At 36.1% G+C, this 24793-nt stretch overlaps 1 protein-coding gene across 3 annotated transcripts in view; it reads left to right on the top strand.

Moving 5' to 3' along the window:
* The window catches only part of LOC134041212 (cadherin-7), a 72118-nt gene that overhangs the window by 11307 nt on the left and 36018 nt on the right, over positions 1–24793 (top strand). For all 3 annotated transcript variants that reach the window (XM_062487638.1, XM_062487629.1, XM_062487647.1), the window contains exon 2: positions 19303–19597. In XM_062487638.1, coding sequence (XP_062343622.1) covers positions 19303–19597 — 295 coding nt within the window. The remainder of the gene's footprint in view (positions 1–19302; positions 19598–24793) is intronic.

The raw sequence follows: 24793 nt of genomic DNA, 5'->3' as shown, positions 1-24793 counted from the left end.
GGATACCAGTGGCCTTCTTGGCCATAAGAACACACTGGCCCATGGACATTTTATTGTCTACCAGGATGGTGGGGTCCTTCTCCAAAGAGCTGTTTTCCATCAGGTCACCCCTGGTCTGTCCTGATCCATGAGGTTATTCTTCCCCAGGGGCAGGACCCTAAATTTGCTGAAAATTTGTTCAAATTCATTCCGATTTGTTGAATTTCAGGCAGTTCCTCTCTGCTCATCTCTCCAACTGGTCAAGGTGCCTCAGAAGGGCTCTCCAGCCTTCTGGGATATTGGCTACTCCTCCCAACTTTGTGTCATCAGGAAACTTATTGAGGAGACATCTGCCTCTTCATCCAAATCATTGATGAATAAGTTAAATACTGGGCTTAGTTTTGACCCTTGGGACACTGTGGTAGTGACAGGCCTCCACCTATACCCTGTGCCACTGACTGCAGTCCTCTGATTCAGCCAGTTCTCAATCCACCTCACTGTGCACTCATTCAACCTATACTTCCTGAATTTGCCTATGAAGATATTGAGAGAGACAGCACTGAAAGCTTTGCTGAAGTCAAAGTAGACAATATCTACTACTTTCCTCCCTTCAGGTAGTTGTTATATTGCAGAAGGCAATCAGGTTGGTCCAGTGTGACTTACCATTAGTGAATCCATGCTGACTGCTCCCAATCACCTTGTTGTCATGCACATAGATAGAGATGGGAATTTGAATGAGGCCAGGGATTGAAGTGAGGATGACTTTATGTGTAGGTCTTAATTGCCTATGCTCATTACTAAAGAAGCTATATGCATCTGTATGGATCACACATTGGTTTAGGTCACATCAGTCCACCCCATGGGTTCTAGAAAGAAGGCCTGACTTGGTTATGTTAGCACAGATGGAAAAGAAGGGAAGGTAGTCAGAGATCCAGTAACATCCAGGTTTGAGAAATATGCAGGGGAGTAGGTCTGTTAACTATCAGATATATCTGAAAGAGACAAAAAGGTAAATAAAGTTAATTTTTAATAAAAAAAAAGAAAATGCCATGTACAGCAAAAGTCTGTGACACAAGATATCAAAAGCAAATATTGTCAAGACAAAAACTAGTAGAACAAGGTTTTATGCTTTAATGAGAGTAGGGAGCAATGCATAGAAAATAAAAGATGTAAATATTTCTTATAAAACATTATTGGAGAGTGCTAGAGAATTTTGAATTTGTTCAAAAAAGCCTAAAACATGAGAAGCAGAGTTCCAAATAACACAGGACAAGACAGAAAAGCATTCCATACAAAGAGGTTCCAAGAATTACTGGGTCAGGATAAAGCATGGATAAGCAAAAAACAACATGAAGGTCTGGAGGAGTCCAAGCAAGTCTGAGGTCTCAGCAGACAAATGGAAGGATGCAAATATGTGTAGCTGTCAGGGAAGTAACTGAACCATGTCCAGACTGTTTCAAAATAAAGAGCCAAAAAATCAAAATGATTAGTTCTTTGATCTACCACTAAAGAAGGCAGCTCACACCTTACAGAGCAATTTTTTTTTTCTTGGGAGCTAAAGGGATGAAATAATGACACCCATGGTATTCAGAACTTTAGTAGACACCTTTCCTTCTAGACTGATATTTTGACACTGATCATTTCATGCAACTATATTTCCTCCCATCTGTTTGCAGGCTGCATGAGGATTTTTTTGTGCAGACTAATTTCAATGTCCTGTCAAAATCAGATTCCATACTGTGTAAGTCACAGTATTACATTCAATGGTTTCCATTCATCTCTTATTTTAGGAAGCAGAGATGGGTAGATGATGATGGCCCATTCTGCTAGTCTGATGACAAAATCATCTTTCAGGATTTTTATTTTTTTTGGCAATTTTCTTCTAGTAGCACAAAGTGAAGCCAATGACTGCTTTTTGTGTGGGATGATACAGACTGAGGGCCCAGGTGCTTTGTCAGGCTTCCAAAATACCTGCCAAGCAGAAAATGAGACTGTGAGGAAGATGCAAAGATGAAGATGTCCACCCTGATGACAGATCTTTCTTACTGAAAGATATAAGGGTCTATATCTGTATACCACATTTAAAAGGGAAGATACTTACCTTTGCTTCTGAAATTATGTTATCATCTGTGTTTTAGACAGTGGCCCACTTTTCAGTTCTCAAAATTTGGTGCATGCTTTGTATTGTACTAAAATGCAAATATAATTTTGGAACACAGTTTGAGGCTTTAGCAGAATGTGCTGACAAATTTTGTCTTGGATTAAATTTTTTGGAAAACTACTCTGTAAAATAATTAGCAGGATAAAGGAGAAACATGCTGCTGATTCACCTTAAAGGTTAGAAAAGTTAAGTTTATTAGAGTGAACAAAATTATTTGCAATATCACATTTTTTTCTGGAATCAAACATTCCTGTATCTGTAAATAATGATTACTGATAAGAAAACTTCCACAGAAATTATATGTGTGCCATTGTAGAGAGTTATGGAGTGAAACCAGATTATTTTTCTTCCATAGTAATTTATGCCTTGTGAAAATATAAACTGAGGATGAACAGGACATTCAGTGTATGGTCAAAATCAAAGTGCATCTTTGGTTTGCAACAGAACTAGTGCACTAAAATAAGGTAGATTTTCTTAAACATTAAGGTACTATTTAATAAAGTTTGGCAGAGGATAACATCACTTTATAAATTATGTCTTGCAAGGCAAGGCAAGAGTTGTTCTGTATATATTCCTGAAATTGTATGTCTCAGTAATCAATAGACCCTCCTTGATATTTTCCTGTAATTTTGGGCTCAACAAAAGAATTTAAAACTGCTAAATTTCTTATCTCAGTATTTAGGTGTAATTTTTGTCGCATTATTCAGGGTGGAGTGTCAGAAGAAGCAGTGGGCTGTCACATGAGAAAGGCTGCTCAGGGCACTGAGTCCTCGCATTGGCTTGGAAACTCATACAAACAATAAGATGGTTTAATACGTGTCTGATTGTTTACAGACTAGCAGAAAATTTACTTTTAAAAGTGACTGCATAAAATTATACTGTGTTACTCAGTCGATGAATTCTATGCGTGAGTCACACCTGCCTGTTCCAGTGATCATTTTTTCCCACTTACTATTGCTTATTATTGCCATTATTGCCATTAGTCCTGCTGAGCTAACGCAGCTGAGAGACAGGAAACTGCGTGTCATCCACAGACTTGTTTGTTATGTTCCACTGACTTACACCTGCAAAACCCCATTTTAAGCTTTGGGGTCCTACATTTTTAAAATGAGAAGAGAATCTGAAGATAGCTAGGGTTTTTACTTGCTTGTGTAGCCAGGGGTATGACTCAACCAAGATTGCAATGACCTGTCCACTGAATCTGAAGTGCAAGACAAAGAAAGGCATTGTTGGTTTTATGCTCCCACTTTTTTATCATGATGCATACTAATAGAAAGTCTGTTTACTGTTCTAATGCATTTATTAATGATGAAGTTGGCTTAGTTGGTTAATTCATTTTGGTTTTTACCAGTTAACATTGAATTCACTAGATTTGCTATTGAACAACTTCTATTCTTCACTTGTACCACTAATTTTGTGCATATATGGACACAAAATCATGCTTTTATAAGTGAACTGGCATGCTTTACCTTTGACAAAAATTATTACAGATTTTAATAGTGTACTCTTGCTCCTTTGCAGTCTTATGCAGGCATTGGTTTTACCTTCCAGTATCCCACAAGTTTTAAAGTAAATACAGAGCAAACTGAAGGGTATTCCTTATCTTGAGCTGTCATGAACATTGACCACCAGTGATTGATGACTTCTGTGTACAGCATGCCTTAGAGTTTCTCATGTATTCTTCACTGAAAACAAATTTTAAAAATCCCTGAACAATCTCTGTGCCCTCTCATAAATTTTGTTGGGCAAACATGAATAGAGATTAATGGAGAGAAGAAAAGTGGAAGAAGTGATGAAAAGAATGTATGTAGGAAAAAAAAAATAAGCCTACCACAAACTCCCAGAAGAGCAGGGGTAGTATTGGACAATGGATTCAACAGGTAGGAACATGTGGAAAGAGTGTGGCTGAAGAAACACATCGACCTCTGAACACACATATACACCAGAGACAGGTGGAGAATAAATTCTATCAGCGAATCACTAGTGAGATTGGGAAGTAGAATTTTCTGTTCTCTTCAGAAAGTTTGATTTTAGTGATTTGAAATGTGTATATCCTTCATTAATTTGACTAATCTGCTTGTGACTTTTCTCTGCAGAAGCTCTTATTTGTGTTATTTTCACAAGGTAACATTCATCTGTTTGGGAACAACGTGACTGTTTACTAAAATGCCATTGTGTTTACATGACAACATGTGCAATTTTGAAGGGAAAATGTACAGCAAAATAACATAAATCAGAGTTTTTGTTTCATGTGCAGAAGCAGTTGCTATTTGAAAAATATTTACAGAAAATAACATTTTCCTTTTAACAGATATAAAAGTTTGTCAGTATCTATTAGTGTACTAAGGCTCAGAGGCAATGAATAAGGATATAATTAATTATTTGTGTTCCCTTAAAACTACAGGATCCTCAAGTAATAGAAATAGTACCTTTCTTTCAGTGCACAGAGCTGTGCTGATTTACACCAAGCTTTATAAAACTTTCCTAAAGGGACTTCCTTAAATGAAATGATCATTTTAATGGACCACACAGAAGGTGTGAGACAAAAGCGGAAATGCCTTGAGTATAAAGTTCTGAACATTACAATTGGTGACAGAAGGCCTATCAATAAGACAGTAATCCTATAAAAATACAGAAAGATCAGTTTGTTTGTCAAATTAGACTTGCTTTAATATGGATGCATGCAAGGGGATAGCAAAGGAGCTGGAAACTTTCCATATGCTTTGTACACAAAGTAATTAGATTGTGATCGCTTAGTCCAAGAGGATAGAAATGATGCACAATTCTGCCAGGATGAGACATGCAAATTGGATCAATTAAGCTTTGAGAGCGCTCAGACAATCTGGTAGAAAGTTTACATGATGCGTCAAGTGAAACTTAGCAAAGATCAGTCTTGGGTGCTGGGGGCAAATATTATAGTGATTTAAAATCTAATCTCCAAGAGTAATTAATTGTTTTCAGATTTAGTTATGAAATATGATCAGATACTATACTAAAACAAGCAATACTATAATAAAAGATCCCTTAAGGAGATGTTTGGTGGTACAGCAGAAGTATGACAGAGAAAATAGTAGCAGTCATTTGAGTAGTTGGGAGTAAATTCAAATTACTGATCTTGTTTGCAGCTAGCAGAATGCACAATTCTAGTAAATCCTGTACCTTCATGTTCACCACGATGTTTCAGAAGCAGGGAGTATTCTCATAAGCAGCCTACTGTGTGCACTATTTTCATTGAACCAAAACTCACTCAGAAGGGGATAACAAGAAAATGATCATTAGGTAGGAGTGCTGTAAGAATTTGAATTATGTACCCTCTTCAGTGTCCTTTATAGTGTCAAAAGAACATGTTGTTTTAGATAATCAGAGGGGTCTGTATGGAAATTGAGAATTCCCAATATATGTGAAATACTAGAAGACTCAGAAATAAGTTTTGAAAGAATACACTAAAATTTTCAATGGAATCCAGATAGCTTACAGAATTAGGAGCAGGTCTGCACAATTTGAATTTTAAGGTAGATTCAGCAAGTGTACACAAGCAGTGTAAAAGAACACCTTCCATTTCACTATTTTCCTGAAATTTGTTTATCAGGGGCACATACATTGACTGTATCACCAGGATCTAACGACATATTAATGAATATGCTATGATTAAAACAGATGAAAAATCTTGGGTTGGCATCATTATTGTATATGGCAAGTCTCATATCCTTGGTGATTTTATTTATTTTAAATACAAATGAAATTCAATCTTAACTCATAAATATCTTCTCACATAATTTGAAATGTCAAAGTATGATTTAAGGAAACAAGGTATAATAACTGCAGAGGAATTTGATGAGATTTTCTTTGTTAAATGCTCATTGTAAACACCAGCATAGAAAAAGGCACTGGGAGAGCACTCCCTTTTACATAGAACTGTTAAAATCCTTCTAAACTGGGAGGATTTACAATTAACTTAGTATTGTTCATCTTAAGGCAGTTTTGTATGGGTTTGAAACAGGCATCATCCTCCCCCTCAGATATTTTCTGAAAAACAAGCAGAGAACACAGGCATTAAAAGCATTTATTTCTCAGCTCTTAATCCTATGGAGTTTAAATTACTATCAAGATATGAATTACTATCTTGAGAATGGCCCAGTTATATCTGAAAACCCTTGCAAAGCCTGCAAGTTTGAATGGTTAAAAAAAAAAGAAAAAAGCTAGGGAGAAATCAAACTTCTTAAAGTATCTCTTCACAAAGGATCACTTTAAATTATCTGAACAGTTTCAAGCAGACTTTCAAGTGTCCATATTTACTGTGCATGCCCTGCTTCAGATTGCTCTGAATACTGAACAGCTACAGTGTGAATTTCTGTAATGAAATCTCTTAATCTTTCAATGCTGCTTCTTATAATTAGGCATATGTGACGCACAAGTTCATTAAAGCAACCTTCCTGTTTGAACAGGGGTTAAGGCACTATTTCAGAAAGGTACTTAGGCATATGCTTAGTACCAGCTTTCATGACTGTTAAGCAAGTCCTGACATGATGCACATAGATAAGGATGATTTCCTAAATTAGAAAACTTCTAAAACAGGTTTAATTTGATGTAGCACCAGGTTAAATTTCCCTAGGTTTTGAAGTGAATTTTGAACAACAGGCTGTGAATTAACTAGCCAACATATATATGGGTGAATGGATGGACTTGAGAAATAATTTTTGGGTAAAAATCAATATGATAAACTACCTTCATTGGAACACATAATAGCAGGGGAAAGAAGATAAAAATTGTCTTATGGTCTATTGAAAAAAAGAGCATATTATTTGTCATTCAGCATTTTACCTTTACTTTTTCCTCTACTGCAGAGTTAGAAATGGGTCACGGTAGTCAATGGAAAGCATTTATAGAAATATTAGGGTGTTTGATCAAGCCAGCCTCTAAAAGAGATTCTAAATGAAATGCAAACACACTAGAAACAATTACCTGTGTTTCCTGATAACAGATTAACCTAGGGATTCCTTCGCCCTTTTTACCTGAACTCATTTTAAGGCACAAGATAAGTGTCTACATGATGGTATCTAATACGCCACTTTATTTGGCCATGCACTGGTTTTTCATCTTACATTGTCATACTAGCAATGAAACTATAATGCTTTCCTATAGATACTCATTCTTGCTCTTTTTGTATTAAGTAATTCACTCATTTTAAAATGCTGTAGTAAAATTTTGTGTTCAAATTCTCAGTTACTGACATATTTCTTCGACCCGCTGTCAGCACTGGGCAGTTGTGACTTTCTCCACAAGCCTTCCAAGGTACTAATTATGGCCAGCTGTGTCAAAATCTTAATTTTACACTTCAGGTCTATGAGTAGTCCCATTGATCTTAGCGAGAAGACCTATAGGATTAGATTTGTGGAAATGCTTTGGGAAATATCTGGGTGCTGTGGAATATTTTATGACATATAACCAATTTGTTCATGTGGAGAACTGTCAATTTAAAGTTTACTATATATCTTTCAGAAAATTCAGCCTCAAGTGTTGCTTTTGTTCAAACACATAGAATTTTATAAAGACAAAGGGAATTTAGTTTTTAAGAAGAAAAACACAATGGCAAACACTGTTATCTTGACATCTGTATTATCATTTTGTTAAAAATTAAACTTGGTATTTAGATCAACATATACATTCTGTTTTGTTCTGGCAGTTTTGTAAATATTAATTAACAAATCCATAATTGTTTTCAGGAAATTAAAGATTAGTGAGTATGTGGACCCAGTTAACTACATATTTTCTGTATTGCAAGTCTTTAATCATTAAAACTGTCAGATCATAGTCTCTCTGTAGTCCAGTACTTTATAAGCTTCTCCAGACACATAACCCTAGTTACTTTCAGCACTTTACAGTTAGGTATTTAACAATTGTCTTCCAGTCCATCAGGCTGTCAGCACTTCCCACTAACACACAAGGTAAGATTATGAGTGGATCTTTAGTAGCATTAAACTTTCAAAAGCAAATTAAATGTGAGGAATTGATACGACATAAAACCAAAATGAAAACAAATGAAAAAAGCTCTACACCCTCTGGGTGTCTATTCCTTGGTACTAATGTTCTTTGGAAGCAGGTTCCTATGAGAAAAATCATTATCAACCAAGCAATGCTGCAAGCTATTTTGGATAGCTGAAGCAGAAAGAGGATAATCACTCTAAACTATAGATCAGTAGTTTGACAAAGAAGAGATAGTATGGGAGGTAAAATTTTCAATCTAAAATAAATATATTCAGTAAAAGTACCTATTTTATCTCAGAAAATACTTTAATAACAAATGAATTTTTGTTTGTAAATTTGGTGTTATTGATATAGTAGTCAAACAGGAAGTGTGTATGATTATTTTTCCTGTGCAGTGTTGTTACAGATAATTCTATAGATTACAGATATAGAGATGAAAAAATAGATCCTCTAATGTGGTCTCATTTTCCATGGTTGAAATCCTAGATCCAAATTATTATGGCTGAATAGAAAAAGCATTATGGGAGAAACAGCTTTCCAATTACCATATTTGTATTCTAATTTCTTGTTTCTGTTTTCAAGAACAGATAAAAAAGTAAAAGCATTATTTTTTATTATTGAAGGTACATAAATTCTGTTACTGCCTTTCTTGTTTCATTTGCCCTCTTTCCCTTCTTTCTGTGATAAAAGGGATAATGCATTAATGCCTTGTCTGGTCATAATAACTAACTAACTAACTAACTAACTAAAGAATAAATAAACTATACTGAAATAAAAAAGAAGTATGTACAGTGGTATAAGAAAATATTCATAGTACTGTAAATAGTTATATTTACGCACCTATGTATGTGTTTCATCCAAGAAAAATACATGTCCAAGAAGCAGTCCTTCACTGTATGTGTGTTAATACTCTGCAGAGATGGTTTCATGTATAGTGAGGAAGTAATTTGAAAAGAAGAATTAATGAAGTTTCTTGAAGGTTCTGTTTCTGCAAGCTACTACACATATATAAACTTTCCAAGCCTGTGGACATCTGCTAGCCCAGAGATATTCTTCTATGAAGTATGCTGGGGACTTTGGTATTTGTTTGCCATGCTACTTTTTTTAAGCCTGAACACTTTTGTAGGAGCCATATGTGGGGAATGCAGGGAGGAAGCATCCTTAAAACAAGTTTATTATACTGCCGAAATAGAGTGTAGTGACTTTAAGAGAATTTTGTCTTACAGCTTCAGTGACTCTTGGCAACAAAATAAATCAAACCACTGGACCAGCAAATACATTGCTTTAGTATATAACAGCAAGTTGTATGGTGCATTATGAATAGATATGGATCATGTGGAAATGCTGTTAGCATGTATGGAAGGGAATTTAGGCTCTTTCCTGGAGAAGAATTAAGACTCAAAACACAGCTAGTAAGAATAAACATTCAGGAATCTGCAAATAGAGTTTCACTGCAGTGCTATTTTCACATGATTTAATTGTTTCAGGCACTTGTATAATTGAGGTTTGAGTCATTGGATTCTTTAATCAAAAATTAAATCTATTTGAGGAAAAAGCAGCTGTTTTTGTATGAAAAGTGAGTCAGATGGCAAATCCATTCTGTGTTGGTTTGTCAGTGAGGCTGTTTTGTTACTAAGATATTTAGAGTGAGTACTCCAAGGAGTAAATACTGATAGACTGAGAGTAGTGTGGGGAAGAAAACAACAACCACCACCAAAAACAAAACAAAACAAAAAACCAAACCAAACACCAAACAAAACCAACAGAACCAAAAAACCTACTCAAAACTGAACATTGAAAAGCTCTATAAGGATTCCAATGTGCATGTTGTCTGCAGACAGTGTGGTATTTTCCATTCCAAGAAGCCCATTTCTGAAAAGTTTGAAGCCTGTGTGTGAGGGGAAAGCAGGTCTCTTTTTTCCATTTTTGTTATGAACATGTTATGTTATCTATAAGCTCTTGGTGGTGCTACAATACAGTATTGCTGTCCCCCCCACCCCCAGTAAATATTACCCAATTAGTACAAGATGATGCACAATATGCAGATGGTTTTTACCTCCCAAAGCTGCCAAACTGTCTTTTTGAGAGTGTGAATGACAAATAGTCATTTTGGGGAGTGACATGTCATGATGATGGTCCATTAAAACTCCTCAAGAATACTCAGCCAGCTACATATGCCCACTCAGCTCCATCCACAGCAGCAGCTGCTTCTGAGTTCCTCCTGTAGCTGCAGTAAACTTAATGGGCTGGCTGCACAATTCCCTGTCGCCACAGGGCATTTTGTGTTCTTATTAAAACTGGGGAGTGGAGAAGGCACAGGTTTGTGACTACAGCAGCTGCAGAGACTGAAAAAGAAGACAGAAAAGGCAAGGGTACCTGTGAGTGTGTGGGCGTATGCACATGTGTACGTGTACATACATGAATGTATATATAGATACACAATTCTACTTATACAAAAACCTACATTATATAAGTATATACGAGGACAGAGAACACTACAGACACAACTGAGTAATATTAAGAGAAAAAAATCATAGAAATGTGACATGGATGCTCTTATCACATCAGGTTTTCGGGTTTTCCTATTAATTATTCAACTCACTAGCCTTTAGATGACAGTATTGGTTATTCCTAGGGGAACTTTTCATCTGAACTTTGTCTTCAACCTAGAAGCCTTGAGGGCTTACTTAGATGCTAACTGGAATGTTATGAAGTGAAAGTTTTGGAATTTTAGTACTTCTAATTTGAATTTTGTTTGAACAATTGCCATCAAGGAAATAAAGAGGTTTCACTGTACCCTGTCCTCTTTAACCCCCATTTCTGAAAGGTTGGCAAAATTAAATATTCACTTCACTTCATGTGGCTGAGGTGATAAGATTATTATCCTCCTGAAGCACTGACCCACCACTTAAAAGTGTAAGGGCTGTATAAGGGCTTTAACTAAACTTCCACCAATATTTCTGAACATTTTATTTTGGAAACCATACAGAGGAAGGAGGGAATAGTAAAACCTAAGTGCTTATTCCAAGTTTAATGGAAGAGAATAAGTAAATTAATACAAATTCTTACTGTTTTAGTTTCTTTGGCACAAAAACATGCACTCAGAACAGAAGAGTTCAAAAAATGCATTAACAGAGGAAATAAGGATGGTTTGGGATTGTTTTAAAGAAAAATACCTAGTTCATTCAAAGTCAGCTGACAGTTATGCTACTCTCCCTTCTCATTAATCATGTTTATTTTGTTTTCTCCTCTGGTTTCAGGACTTAAAAATCAATGACAATTTAAATTTCGACCACTTTTTTGTTTTTGTTTTCACCTCCAGAGTAACCTTTTGGGTTTTGTTTGTTTTGGTTTTTTGTTTGTTTGTTTGTTTGTTTTCTCTGCACTTGAGGTAGTAGTATTACACATCCTCAGTCAAATGAAACTTGGCCAGATTCAGGTAACCATCTTTTTTTAATTTCTGTTGCATTAAGCAATGTATGAAAAGAAGATGCTGATAAACTTATGCAACATTACTCTGAAGTACTATTCTTGCACTTCAGATATATCCATGATCTCATTCACTTTGGCTTTTGGTTTGTGAATACTTTTACCATTTATTTATTTATTTATTTATTTATTTATTCCTGTCTTCCCTGTTAAACATTTGTATTTATTTTGACTCATCCTATGCTTTCTTAATAATGCCTGAATACCTTGATTTTACATGAAGCTTTATCCTCATTGGTTTTATATACTGTTGAATGTGAAAGTCTTAGAGGTTCAAATTACACCAAATGTCATAGATTTTGATGGCAGGACTATTAAGGACAATCTGTGGGATGAAAGCTGATCGTGTCAAAGAGGTGTGCCTTGGTTTTACCTTGAATCTGTAATATGTTAATTTGATAGGTAACTTCTGATGACCTCATTTGTGGTGATCCTGGGCAGATACATATATCTGCTTGTGGTCATTCACAAGGCTCTAATATTGCCTGTGTCAAAACAAAATATGATTCAGAGGCAGTCTGCGGTCAGGCAGCCTGTAGGGTTAGTGCTGAATGTGAAGAAATCTCTGAAATGTCCTGGACCTCAATTGTCTCAGAGGTTCTTGGGTCTTTGGTCAGCTCTGAGCACTCCAGAGAAGAGAAGTCTTGTCTGGCCTGACCAGATTTTTAGTAACCCTGTCACCAACAGCTTGTGTTAGATAAATATAATGTGGTTATACTGTGGTCTGCAGCGTGAGACCTTGTTGTATTCCCTTGTGACTGTCTCTGTACTTGCCTGACAAAGAGCAAGTCTGAAGGCAACAAAACAGTGCATGAAATTGCCAGTACGTCAACATGGCAAATTGTGCCACAGTGACACAGTTGTCTGTGCTGGTTCCCTACTATGCTGACTACATTGCTGAGACAAGGAAACCCTGGCAGCATTACAAACATATTCCTTCTGTTCAAACTCTAATTAAAAGTGTTGGAGTTTTGGGTATAGCCATTTATATTGACTTGATCTCTTGTCCTCAGTATTATCTGTTATGCTGAAAGCACAGAATGTAGACCAGCATATTTCTTTCTGAGCCTAGGCCCGTCCTATAGTTTTACATAAATTAATAAAACCAAAAGCAAACAAAAGCCCTCCAGGAGCTCCTTTATCACTTTCTCAACATTTCTTGGAGAATAGACTTTTATAAGAAAATCATTACCTACTGAATAATACTTTCACTGGTGCCTGGGTATAAAGTCAATTATATGAATCATAAGCTTTTGCTGACATCAATAAAATGTTGAGGAATCTTTTTCTTTCCCACATGACTTCTGTAATCATACTGAAAGATAAATTTAAAAAGATGTCTTATACTGTTGATTTTGAAATATGGTTTCAGTTTACAAGAAAGATAGTGTCTTGGCTCCCTCTGAAAACAATGATCCTATACGTAACTCGTGAAGCCCTTAGCCACTGCAGAAACATGGTATGTGTACACATTAGATTTTACTAAAATGTTAACTCCATTGTCTAGTTTGAATTTTAAATATAGTTATTATTTGCATTAAAATTGTTCCAAAGCACCAACACTGAACCGTTCCTTAGTTATCCTGATAGTAGAGAAATATAGTGTTATGTAAGAGAAAAAAAAAAAAAAAGAGGAAAAAATACTCCTATAAATATTTAGTTCTTTTTGTGATGAGTCATAACAAAACACATACTAACAATGATAATCTAGGGGAAATGGATTTTGAAAATTTTGTATGTAGAACCATAGTAAATCTCAACTCCAAGCAAATCCAAAAACAGGAGTTTTAAGGACCTGAGGGTTTTGATGATCAAAATTTAATAGAAATGGCGAAATTGCCTTTCTGTTTCAAATCACCAGCCTTCTTTAATCTTCTAGAAATCACATGTTTAAACTTTATATACACTTTCTAAGTCTCCCTGGAAAGGAGGAGGGGGAGAAGGTGACATGAAGAAAAGTTTCTTCTTCCCACAGTCTGTTCTCAGTTGTTTCGTGATAGTAGATTGTGGTGATAAAATGGACAAGAAGATTGCTTCTGGCTTGGAGTTCTTTTTTTTTTTCTTTTTCATGGTTGTTTTTGATTCTTAGTGCCTCATTGCATTTTGTGAGGAGGTAGGAATAAAGCTGCAGTGGTGTCAGTTCCATATCACCAATAATGGATGCTGCATGGGGCATGAGGAGGAGGAGGCAGTTTTCATTCCTCTCCTCCCTTTCCAGTTACTTTCATAGACAGAAAGAAGGGGTGCAGACAAGGCAATTCCTCCTTGAGAAAACTTCTGAGTTCTGCAAAGGAGGGCATGTTTCCTGTGGTCTCAGAGAGCAGTGAAGATAGATTATATCGAAACATCTAATGTTTCTCCTGTCCATCTCTTTCTCTCCATTACTTCTGTCATTCTGCGAGTGACAAAAACCATCAGGTCCCCATGTTCTCCCTTTGATTTTCTTCTTCACCAATAATCTATAAACTCTGCAATGAATCATTAACCATGTTGGCACAGAGAGAAACAAAAGCAAAGATAGATCTTAAGGGAAGAGAAATCAGAGAAGAGAGACATATGAACATTGCACTTGCCTTAAGGGAGCCTGAACTGAAAATCAGAAAAAGAGCAAACCTCCCATTCAGACATGCAAGAGATGAGTAGTGGCCAGTTAGGCTTCTTTTAATAATTTAAGTGCTTTTAATAATACAGTTCAGTATCTCTCCTTACTGAGAAATATAAGTCTCCTCTATTGGAAATACTGCATTAGTACTTTAATGGCAAATGATACAAAATGATATAATCTTTGCTTTTACAGATATTAACGCACAAGTAGGTAATAGCTAGAAATTATTGAGTGTTATGAACTTTGAAAAAAAATGTTTTATTTATGTTTTCCTAGAATAATCACCTCCATAAAGGTCCATATAGACATAAATGCGTTAGGGGAGACCCTAGACTAGGCTATATTGCTGTAGGGCCAAAAAATGTGAGAAAAACATAGGGTTTATTAAAAGACCTAGGGTAATAACACCTTAGCTGTTTAGTGAAGCTGACTGCTTCCTTCTCTCACACATATCCAAACAAGTATTTTCTAAAACTGAGAGTCTAAAAAGATTAAGTGCTTTCTCAGCTTGAGTTCAGAGTCAACAGAGGGCACTCAATAAATTATCTTCTAAAGAACAAGAAAACTGCACTTTTTATGTGCATTGTCCCTCTGCCTCAACAAGGCTTATGTGGCTTTTATTATTAGCCCTGTTTGCTCTCTGCCAACTTTCCTAGCACATCAAAAGTTATCCTCTTGGTCAAAAATACCTCATCTCTCTCTAGAGAATATTTGCCTCCCTTTCCTGTTCTCATATACTCTTGTACATGCAAATTCAGAACTCTTAGAATCTTCATGTAAAATGTATGTGGCATGCAACAAAAAAGCTATACCATCAGCGTATAAGAATTGGATCATGAATCTTATACTGAAAACAAGCCTAGTTGATAGCCAAGGCAAACATGAGAGTCGCCATCATGGATATTGTGTGGAGGTGACAATGGATGAAATTAATTCCAAGCATACAACTGTCTCTATCATTCTTCTGTGTGAAAACACAATGTTTTATTTAGAATATCTATGGCAAACTGATTCTGAAAGAGTAATTGTCTGGAATGATCCAGAATGGAACCAGATGAGACCCGGTGAATCATTGAATCCTCCATGTCTCTTGAAACAAGAACTTGAAAGTGCCTTTGTCTTGAGCCTTTCTATTTCTAAAGTCATAGTCCCCATGTGCAGCCACAGATTGAGCTGCAGTTCTGTCTCCTACAAGAATGGCCCTGTAGAAAGTGGGAGGAGTGAAAGACAAGCTAGCAGATGGCATGGTCACAGATGCTTTCTGGTGCTACTGTCCTGAGGATTAATATAATTCTATATAATTATTGCAAAATTAATAACAACAAACAAAAATCCAAGGTCTTATTACTTAATGTATTTCTTCAATTAAAAAAGGGGTAAAAAGTACCCCAAAACAACAACAAAAGCAAACAACAAAAAATGTACAAAGTACTTTCTAAAGCCAAAATTACATGGAAAATTTTACTTCTCACTTCCCACAATGTTAAATTAAATAGCTGGAACCACAGGTACTTTGCGGTCATGTTTGGTAGTATTAGAGCTGTGAATATGATACAGGACATTCAAAAATTTTGTTTGTACTTGCAAAGCATTGATGCTTCTGCATTAATGACTTTGAAGATCACTGTATGGAAGAATTATATTGTGTGAAACTGAAATATAGGTGACATGAAAACTGCATCAAAATTCTCAATATTTTTAGCAAAGTGCTTTTTTTTTCTTTTTTGCTTTGTTCTCTTTATCTCCTCTAAAATACATATAAAAGTGTTGAAAAAAGATCTTTAGGGTTCTTTACACTGAATTGATTGTTCTATAGTGCCAAAGACTAAAAAACTAAATGTTGAGATGCATCACCTTTCTGGGGTTAAGTAGGTAGAGAATGGTACATTACTAATTTGAGCATGGGCCAGCATAGTTTTTAAATGTTTAATATAAGAACAACGTTTTAATAAAAGATACAAAGAAGTTTGCAGTTCCAGCGCCTTAACCTTGGAATAATAAAGGCCCTCACTAATCACTTTATTAATCCATGTGATAGCAATTTTCTTACCAAGGCATCGTTCCAAAAAGTGGCTTCTGTTCAGCATTTCACTCCAGGTCACCAGCCACTGTAGTGCAATCTATGAGGAGATTTATGGACCTCAAAGTGGAACTCCTTAAAGAACAATGTGTTGTTAATCAGTAAGCCACTGAGTGAGCAAATGGAATATGCTGAAGGTACAGAATTTCTTATTTCTCCGGGATGTGAAAGCCTTGCTCAGTACGTCTTCAACGATTTACTGGTTTCTCCCCTGAAGGTCTTTTTTTTTTTTCTTCTTTTTTTTTTTTCCCCTCCCCAGAGCAGTGCTGGTTAGTTATTTGGGATAGGGCTGGATGTAGATTCAAGGAGGAAGGTGGGCTGTGCAGCCCTGCAGTCTGAGACCACTGCAGTGTGCCGATGGGCTCAGCTCCGTCCCCGTGGGACAGTGCTGCTGTGCTGCTCTCAGCAACTGAGATATGGAAACTTTCCTTTCTCTGCTTGAAGAGATTTACTTGTTCATCTCTAACATTCAGAAAACTGCTCTGCCTGATGAACTCGTGGGTATGCTGGTGTCCTCTTCTTTTCTCTCATCCAGCACCCATCCTAAAGCATGCCAGCAAAGGTGGAACAGCTTTTACAGGGAGAATGTGAGAGTCTCAGTCACCACAGAAAGACCAGATAGAATATGGGGCATGGAGAAAATGGAATCACTTAAGAAAGAAAAAGGCATAGAACCTTTGTATCTCATACCCTCAGTTCTTGTGTAATGCGGTGTTCAGCATTTCAGCCTAGACTGTGGGATTCTGGCTATGTAGAGAAACCCACACAGCTCCACTGTAGCACACAGGAGACTTATGCACCCTGAAGTAGGTATTAGAAAAAGAAAAGAGGAAGGAAAAAAAAGGTTAAACAAAATCAAAGACAAGTTAAACAGATTCTTACTTGCACAGGCCACTGCTCCTCTGTAGGGAAGATGGATACTTCTTCCAGTCAAGTTTGAAAAAGCATTGAAAGTCCCAGCTCTCAGATGTGTGAGTTGAACAGAGGTATGGTTTGTTCAATAAATTCCAGCCATTGGGACTGAGGAATATGCAGTGCTGTGGATCTCAAAAGAACCTGAATGTGAAATATATTTTATCTTGGCCTGCTCACAGTGTAAGCAGTGTTTATTCCTGAGTGTGCAGAGAAGTAGGGCTTTCCACCATAGAAATCTCAGGCTTGTTTAGGTGTCTCTGGATTTAGATAGCAGCAGAGTAAGGATAAAACATATTTCAAAATAATGTAGCTAATCTCATTTAGATACCTTTGTTCTGTTTTTCTGATCCAGTCCAAAGCTACAAATTCCATTTCTGTCTTAAAAGAGAGGAGTGCACTGTAATTGCACAAGTATGAGATGTCCAAACAGTGTAAATGAAATAAAGTGTAAGAAATAGGCAGCATTTTATCCAGCTGAAAAATTCAAAACTGAGCATGAATACCTTCCTGCTGAAATAGGAAAAGATTTTGCAGCTGTGCTAAATCATGCCCAAGATAACTATTTTCTGCATGTATTTGGGGAGTGAATACTGTCACAGCGATACTCTTAACAGACAGAAAAAAAATATATTATGGAAATTCTGATGATAATGGTGATGGCAGTGGACTTACCTCCAAACTCAAGATAACATGGAATTAGAAGAGGTACAAAGAAGATAGATAGAAAAATCCAAGCATATTTAACATTCTCTTCAGCTCTTTACATGTTAATCTACTTTTAACAAGCAAGAAAGTACTTTTTTATTGATATTCTTTGCACTTGTTCAGCATTAAATATATCATATGTGCATGTTACTATGATGTGATATCCAGATCAACTACATTCTTGATTCAAGTTTGAGAAGTATTTCAGAGGTGCTTGAGTCTGTGTTCTGTAACAAGAAGATGAAACTCAGTGGACATAAAAGAGCTAGAAAACCTGTGGAATCGCTGTGTCAGTTAAAATACCTTGCCTGATGAGGGAAAAAATATATTTCTTTAAATCTATCTTGCCTTTCTAATGGAAGATACATTTTGACCTACTGAAGTATGTTTCTTGTGTGCCTATTACAAGTAGTTCCAGGGAAATTGCACCTGGCTTTCAATACTGTGTACTTCCAAAAGTGCCAGGACACCTTTGTCTTTCTTAAAGTCTGCATTTTTCTGTAATTAGATAATGGAAAGCAAGATATGGAAGTGAAGAATTGAAGTTACAGGCCCGTCAGATAGTAGTGAGCAATTTATCAACCAGTACATTTTACCTCATTTTGTAGAATCATAGGATACGTTGAGCTGGAAGGAACCCATCAAGATAATCAAGTCCAACCCCTGGCCCTGCACAGGAAACCACAAGAGTCACATCCTGTGCCTGAGAGCACAGTCCAAACGCTTCTTGAATTCTGTTGGGCTTTGTGCTGGGACCACTTCCCTGGGGAGCCTGTTCCAGTGCTCAGCCACCCTCTAGGTGAAAAACTTTCCTGCTATCCAATCTAAACCTTCCGTGACTTAACTTTATGCCATTCTCTTGAATTTTATCACTGATCATGAGAGTGAAGAGATCAGAAAGCTGCCCTGCTGCTTTCCCTTATGAGGACCCTTTGACATGTTTTGCTTCTCTCCGCAGTAGACACAGAGAAAATACGTAAATACACACAAGAGCAAACACACACTGACATTAAGTTTATACTGACACTTGTTTGAAGTCTCAACTTTCAGTGGTATTATACGCTGAAGTACAATGTGGTTAAATTCAGGTAGGAATAAAGTCACAGTTATGATCATATGTGTGCATGTGCTTGCCTATGCAAAAATCTGGCTTGAGAAGGAGGGAGATTGTTTGCAGGAATTAATGAAGTATTTTTGCTTAAAGGAGAAAATTTACAGATTCTAATGGTCCCTCACATGCTTTGTGTGATAAACATTCAGCTTATATTTCCAGGAACAATAAAATTTCATGTACTACTGCTCAACATAGGAATTATTTTTACATATCTCCATGCCACTGACTCTCTTGTAAGTTAATCTCATCTCTCATCAATTTTTCACCAGCTTCACTCTGATGTTGATAAAGGAGATGGTTCCATCAAATACATCTTGTCAGGCGAAGGGGCAAGTTCAATTTTCATTATTGATGAGAACACGGGGGATATTCATGCTACAAAGAGGCTGGATCGAGAAGAGCAGGCCTACTACACGCTCCGAGCACAAGCACTAGATAGGCTGACTAATAAACCCGTGGAGCCAGAGTCTGAGTTCGTCATTAAGATTCAGGACATCAATGACAATGAGCCAAAATTTCTGGATGGTCCCTACACTGCTGGAGTTCCTGAGATGTCTCCTGTGGGTAAGTAAAAAATACACTATTGGTGTTGTGGGAAATTTATTCCTGTCGCCTTTTTAAAAGTTTCATTATTTTTTACTGTTTCACACTAAGCTACTTAATTATCTATGAGGCACCTGCAACAGTTAGAAACTTCACGACTTAACTGGAAATAACATGCTAGATTAAGTATTTACCCTTTCAAAAATGTTGTGAAACTCAAATAGCTATGCAAGTATTCAGATAACCATTTTATGGTGTATTTCTTATTCCAGGGCCTAGGGGCTTTGTTTTATGATTCCCATTAACAGTAGTAAGTTTCACACCTATGTTATGGTACTCAGAGGTTATAATTTATGATTTCATTCAGATAAGGTCTGTCCATAACACTCTTCAAATTCCTTCTAGTGAATAGCATAATATTTTTTGTAAGTTTCGCACATTTTAGTAATAGTTTATTGGATATTTTTTTTTTCTTATACTGAAATACCATTATCTGAGGAATATAGGCAAGCAGCAGGACCTGGGGTACAACTTGAGACAGTTCAAAGTTCTGATTAAATCAGAGGAGAATGGGTTTTGGCGTTTGTTAGAAATTAAGAAATGCTGATTTTTTTCTGAGTTTTAATTAGGAAAGAATTTCAAAATCAAGTCCACTGTCTCTTTAGTCTAAAGTGACCAAATTGTAAAGTGACCAAATGCTCATTGTCAGGTGCCACAGTTCCTCTGAAAGCTGACTCTTTCAGACCAGATTAAGGCTTGGCCCAGAGAAGTTTTGGTAAATGTTACTTTAAAATGAAATTATATATGCAAGCACAAAAAAACCCAACTCAAACCAAACCAAACCAAACCAAACCAAACCAAACCAGCAACCAACAAACCAACCAACCAAAACCAAAGAAAAAACCCAAACAAAAAAAGTCAAAAATACCCCCCCCAAGAAAACTCAAACCAACAAACCAAAAAAAACAACTTTCCTTACTGCAATTATATGGGAAGGCTCACTTCAGCTTGAGAGAGTTCTGTGGTGATTGAAATAAAGGTTTTCTTTGCTTGACTGATTTTAAACCATATTAAAATGTGGTACTCTTCAGTCAGGCTGCGCATAAAATTTGCTATAATTTCCTCACTATGATCTCCCGTGGTTTTAAATGTTAAACAATGCATCTAAATTGGAGCTAGAGAGAGAAAAAGAATCTTCCCTACCTAAGTGCCCTGCAGCAATCAGTAGCAAACATTGCTTGTATATTTGAAACTCAGTTGAGGAGTCAATAGAAGATAAGTAAAACATTGCTAATGAGTTTTCTGTACATTTATTTTACTAAGCAGCGAGCATAGACAATATTTCTCATTGATACTTGGAATTTGCTCATTGTCACTCAAGCACAACGTGGATGGCTGAAGAGGCAATATTAGCCTTGGAAGAAAGACAGACACCACAGCTTTTGCAGAGGAACAGGGAGGAGATGAAGTTGTGATATATCGCTGGGAACTTTTTACTTCTAAACTTTGAAAAAATCTAGACAGAGATAATCTAAGACTGGAAAACCTAAATAATCCACTTCAAAAATATATTGTGTTAAAATACATCCCTTTCTTCCTTGATTAAATTGCCTGTATTTTTTAGAATAAGATTATTTAAGTAAGATATAACATGCAGCAACTATTAGATTTTTTTTTTCACTTTTGTCTTATGACCTGAGAAGAAATTATCTCCATATTTCACTTTTGCATTTATCACCTCTGTCTTTTCTTGTACTGGCATATTGATGTACAAAACACTACTACAGGTGTATGAGGTTTACCTACACATACCAATCCATGCCTCTACTCCTTCTTATGCTCCACTTGTTCCAAAAAATACATTGGAAATCAATCTATGGGGAGTGAACTGTGTGCAGTGGAGAATATACAGACTATTTTTCGAAATGAGCTGGTTTGCATATTTTGTTGTATCTTTAGATCATAAAGAAGTAAAAGAAAATCTCTCCCATATGGACCATACAACACCACATGTATTGTCAATTCAGGTGATGTATTATACAAAATTATTAACAGAGACTTGTGTACTCTCTGTGATTTGTATCAACTAAGGGTAGTTTCACATTCACGAACTTCTTGAAACTTTACATTTTAAACATCTTCATGGTTAGTATTACACACCTACCAAATACTTCATTGTCACAGAGTTAAGGATTACCATGAAATTCCTTTGTCACACTTTCTTGCATTTTGTCTTACATAGTTACAGCAATTCATACTTTATTCATATAACATAATTTTTAATTAATCACCTAGAGCATCCATGAAATATTAAGGAGATACAAAGTATCTCTCTCCTATTTTGTTTAAAATTATATCCATGACAAGGATTTTTAATTGGATATTAAAGGAAATGAAGGAGATCACAGGATTACAAACCCAAATTAACTATAAAGCTAGGAAAATTATAACCTTTAACCTACAGGCTGGTTATGAAAGTATAATGCTTCTGTATTTTATTTGACAAATATTTTTGGACATTATCTAAGGCTGATTGAAGTCAATCTCTTTTTCTTTATTTGAAATTACTTCAGATCAGGTTCAAATTATATTTGGGTCAGGCCCAATTATATTGATTATCCTGAGCAGAGTAAATATCTTGATGGTTTGTAAATCGATTCATGACAAAACCCCCTAAAGATATGGCTTATAAACCATAAGGAAAATCATAAGGATTTGTTTTTGTTATATTTTTTAAAGTGTATCTGGTACTTAAAAAACTGAGCAATATTATATTTCAAATAAAAGGATACTGGTCTCTTTGAGTTATAGCCAAGGGAAGTAGGGATGGGAATTCCAATGCCCAACATAGTTTTTGGTTTGTTTAGTCTTCTCTGCTATCCAGACATATCAACGGTTTTGCTTGTTACCCAGCACCACAAATATCTTTCTTGCCATGTTTGTTATCCCTGACTGAAATGGATAGAAATGTCTGAATTTTATATAGGGAAAAAAAAAATAAAAAAAGAGAGAGAGAAAGCAAAAGCACTGTATCAGGCTTAAATCTTTGATACAGTGTGTAGTGGGCTTTGAGAACCTGCATGAAGTGTCTCTCTCCAAGCGCACGCCTCCTCTGCTTTCCTTTGGCTGACTTTGCTGCTTAGCTGGGACCATTCTTGAGATTTTTCACCAAGTGAAGGCAACAAAATGAGGCTGTGGGAGGGGAGGGAGGAGGTGAAGAGGGCTCTGACTCTATCCTTTCACACTCGTGGAGGGGAAGGGCTGTGGAGGCGTTGCTGCATCAGCTGTGGGTGAGACCCAGTGGTAGAAACATAGAAATACCAGCAGGTACTGAACAGAACCAGTCTGGACTGTTGTATGTAAGGATTATGCAGGAATTCTGGATAACTTGATGGTAAAGGTGTTTAATGTTTTTAGAAACAGCTGATACCATGTAGAAATGTGATGCCATCACGGAATTGTTTTGTTAGACATAGTACACATCATTAATTGATATAAATTAATACTTTTAATAACTGACTGCCTTAAAGCTCTATTTTCAGTTTGTTAATGTGGCTAAAATTCAACTGGCAAGAGTTTGTGCAGTTTCAAAAATTTGTTAAATTAATCTGGTTTTAGAAACCAGTTTTCTTTTGATCTCACTAATATTAAAAAAGAAGTCACAGAATCATTTCTTATAAAACATTATTTCAAAATTTGCATAAAATATACTGCAAGTTACTTGCAAACTTTCTAAGAAGCTCTGTAGACGTTTCTAAAATAATACACTTGGAGATTCAAAATGGATCCCTTTGAAGGATCTCCAACTCAAATTTCAGGAGTCAGTTCAGCTTTTTCTCTTCCTATCACAGAAAATGTCAATCTCTACAGTGTGTCAAAAACATTGTTGAACCTTGACTTGGCTAAATTGAAGTACAAATAACATTTCAATTCAAGGTTGTCTCTGCAAATATCCTCCCATCATTTTACCTTAATATCAGCATAAATAGATCAAGTTCTAAGACTACTGCAATTTAGTAATCTTTGCCAACATCTATTAAATATTATGTTACAAATTATATTAAAAAATTCTGGAAAATAAAACCAGAAATCTGTGCCAGTCACACAGAATTAAGTCTGTTACTAACTATTATAAAATGAAATTAAAAAAAAAAAAGCATAACACTTTGACAAGCAGCACAGATTTTTTTCTCAGTACTTGCTACAACTGCTGAAAAAGTTTATGAAGTTGCTTCATGTAGAATTTTTTTTCATGAACTGATACCCAGGATTTGTTAAAAAGAGGTAACTAGAGAAAGATAATTTTAAAGGAATCCACATCTAAAAGAGAAAGCTTTTTTTAAAATAGATAACGCATATTTATTTTTTCAACCCATATAAAACACACAAACTCTAAGTAATATTTTAAGTTATAGTTGAAAGGTGCGCTTTATATTAAGTCACTAATGGAAGTTTGGGGTAGGGTCAGTGTCCTGTCTACACTTGCACTCCAGGGCTCTGAACAATGGTGACTAAACAAGATTTAGGCTCTTTGGAACACTCATTTTTTTTTTGGACGGAACAAAGGTGTGGTACCATTTGTTGACTGTCCCTGTTACCTTTAAGTGCTGATCTTGGATGCATGTATGACAGCTGGCTGTTTCTGCGGGAGCAGAAGGCAAAGCATTTGTGGATACAAGGAAGACAATTTCAGTGCAGGAACACAAACTCTTCTAAGATGATGTACTTGGGACTATGATGCAAATGCCCATTTTTCCTCACACTTTTAGATTTATTTACTATCCATAAGTAATTCCCACAGCTTTGTGTTTTAGGGTTCTTTAAAAGGGAGGTAAGTGTTTTAATTTGGCATCAATCCATTGCAGAAAGATTAGGACAGCTGTGCATGATGATTATCATACTCTGAAGGAATTCCTGTTCTTCAAGAGCAATCTGCTGCTTCTAGAAAAATCCCTGGAAATCCTCAAATACAGATCTTTGCATTTTGTTTCCTTTGAACAGATTTCCTACATGTAGGACATTTTGCATAGCTAGAATACCTTCTGTTATCTTGCATATTCTTAAAAAAAATGGTATGCAGAAATCTCCTTCTCAGCATGGGGCTTCAGAAGCTCATTTTTTGGTGCAATTAGTAAAGAAATAATGACAATAGCATGGGTTTCAGATCTTCCCCCACTGATGTTTAGAAGAAGTTGATTAGCACAGAGGGACTGGAAA

This window comes from Cinclus cinclus, chromosome 1, assembly GCF_963662255.1.
Source record: "Cinclus cinclus chromosome 1, bCinCin1.1, whole genome shotgun sequence".
NCBI lineage: Eukaryota > Metazoa > Chordata > Aves > Passeriformes > Cinclidae > Cinclus > Cinclus cinclus.
This window is presented reverse-complemented; position numbering and strand designations above follow the sequence as displayed.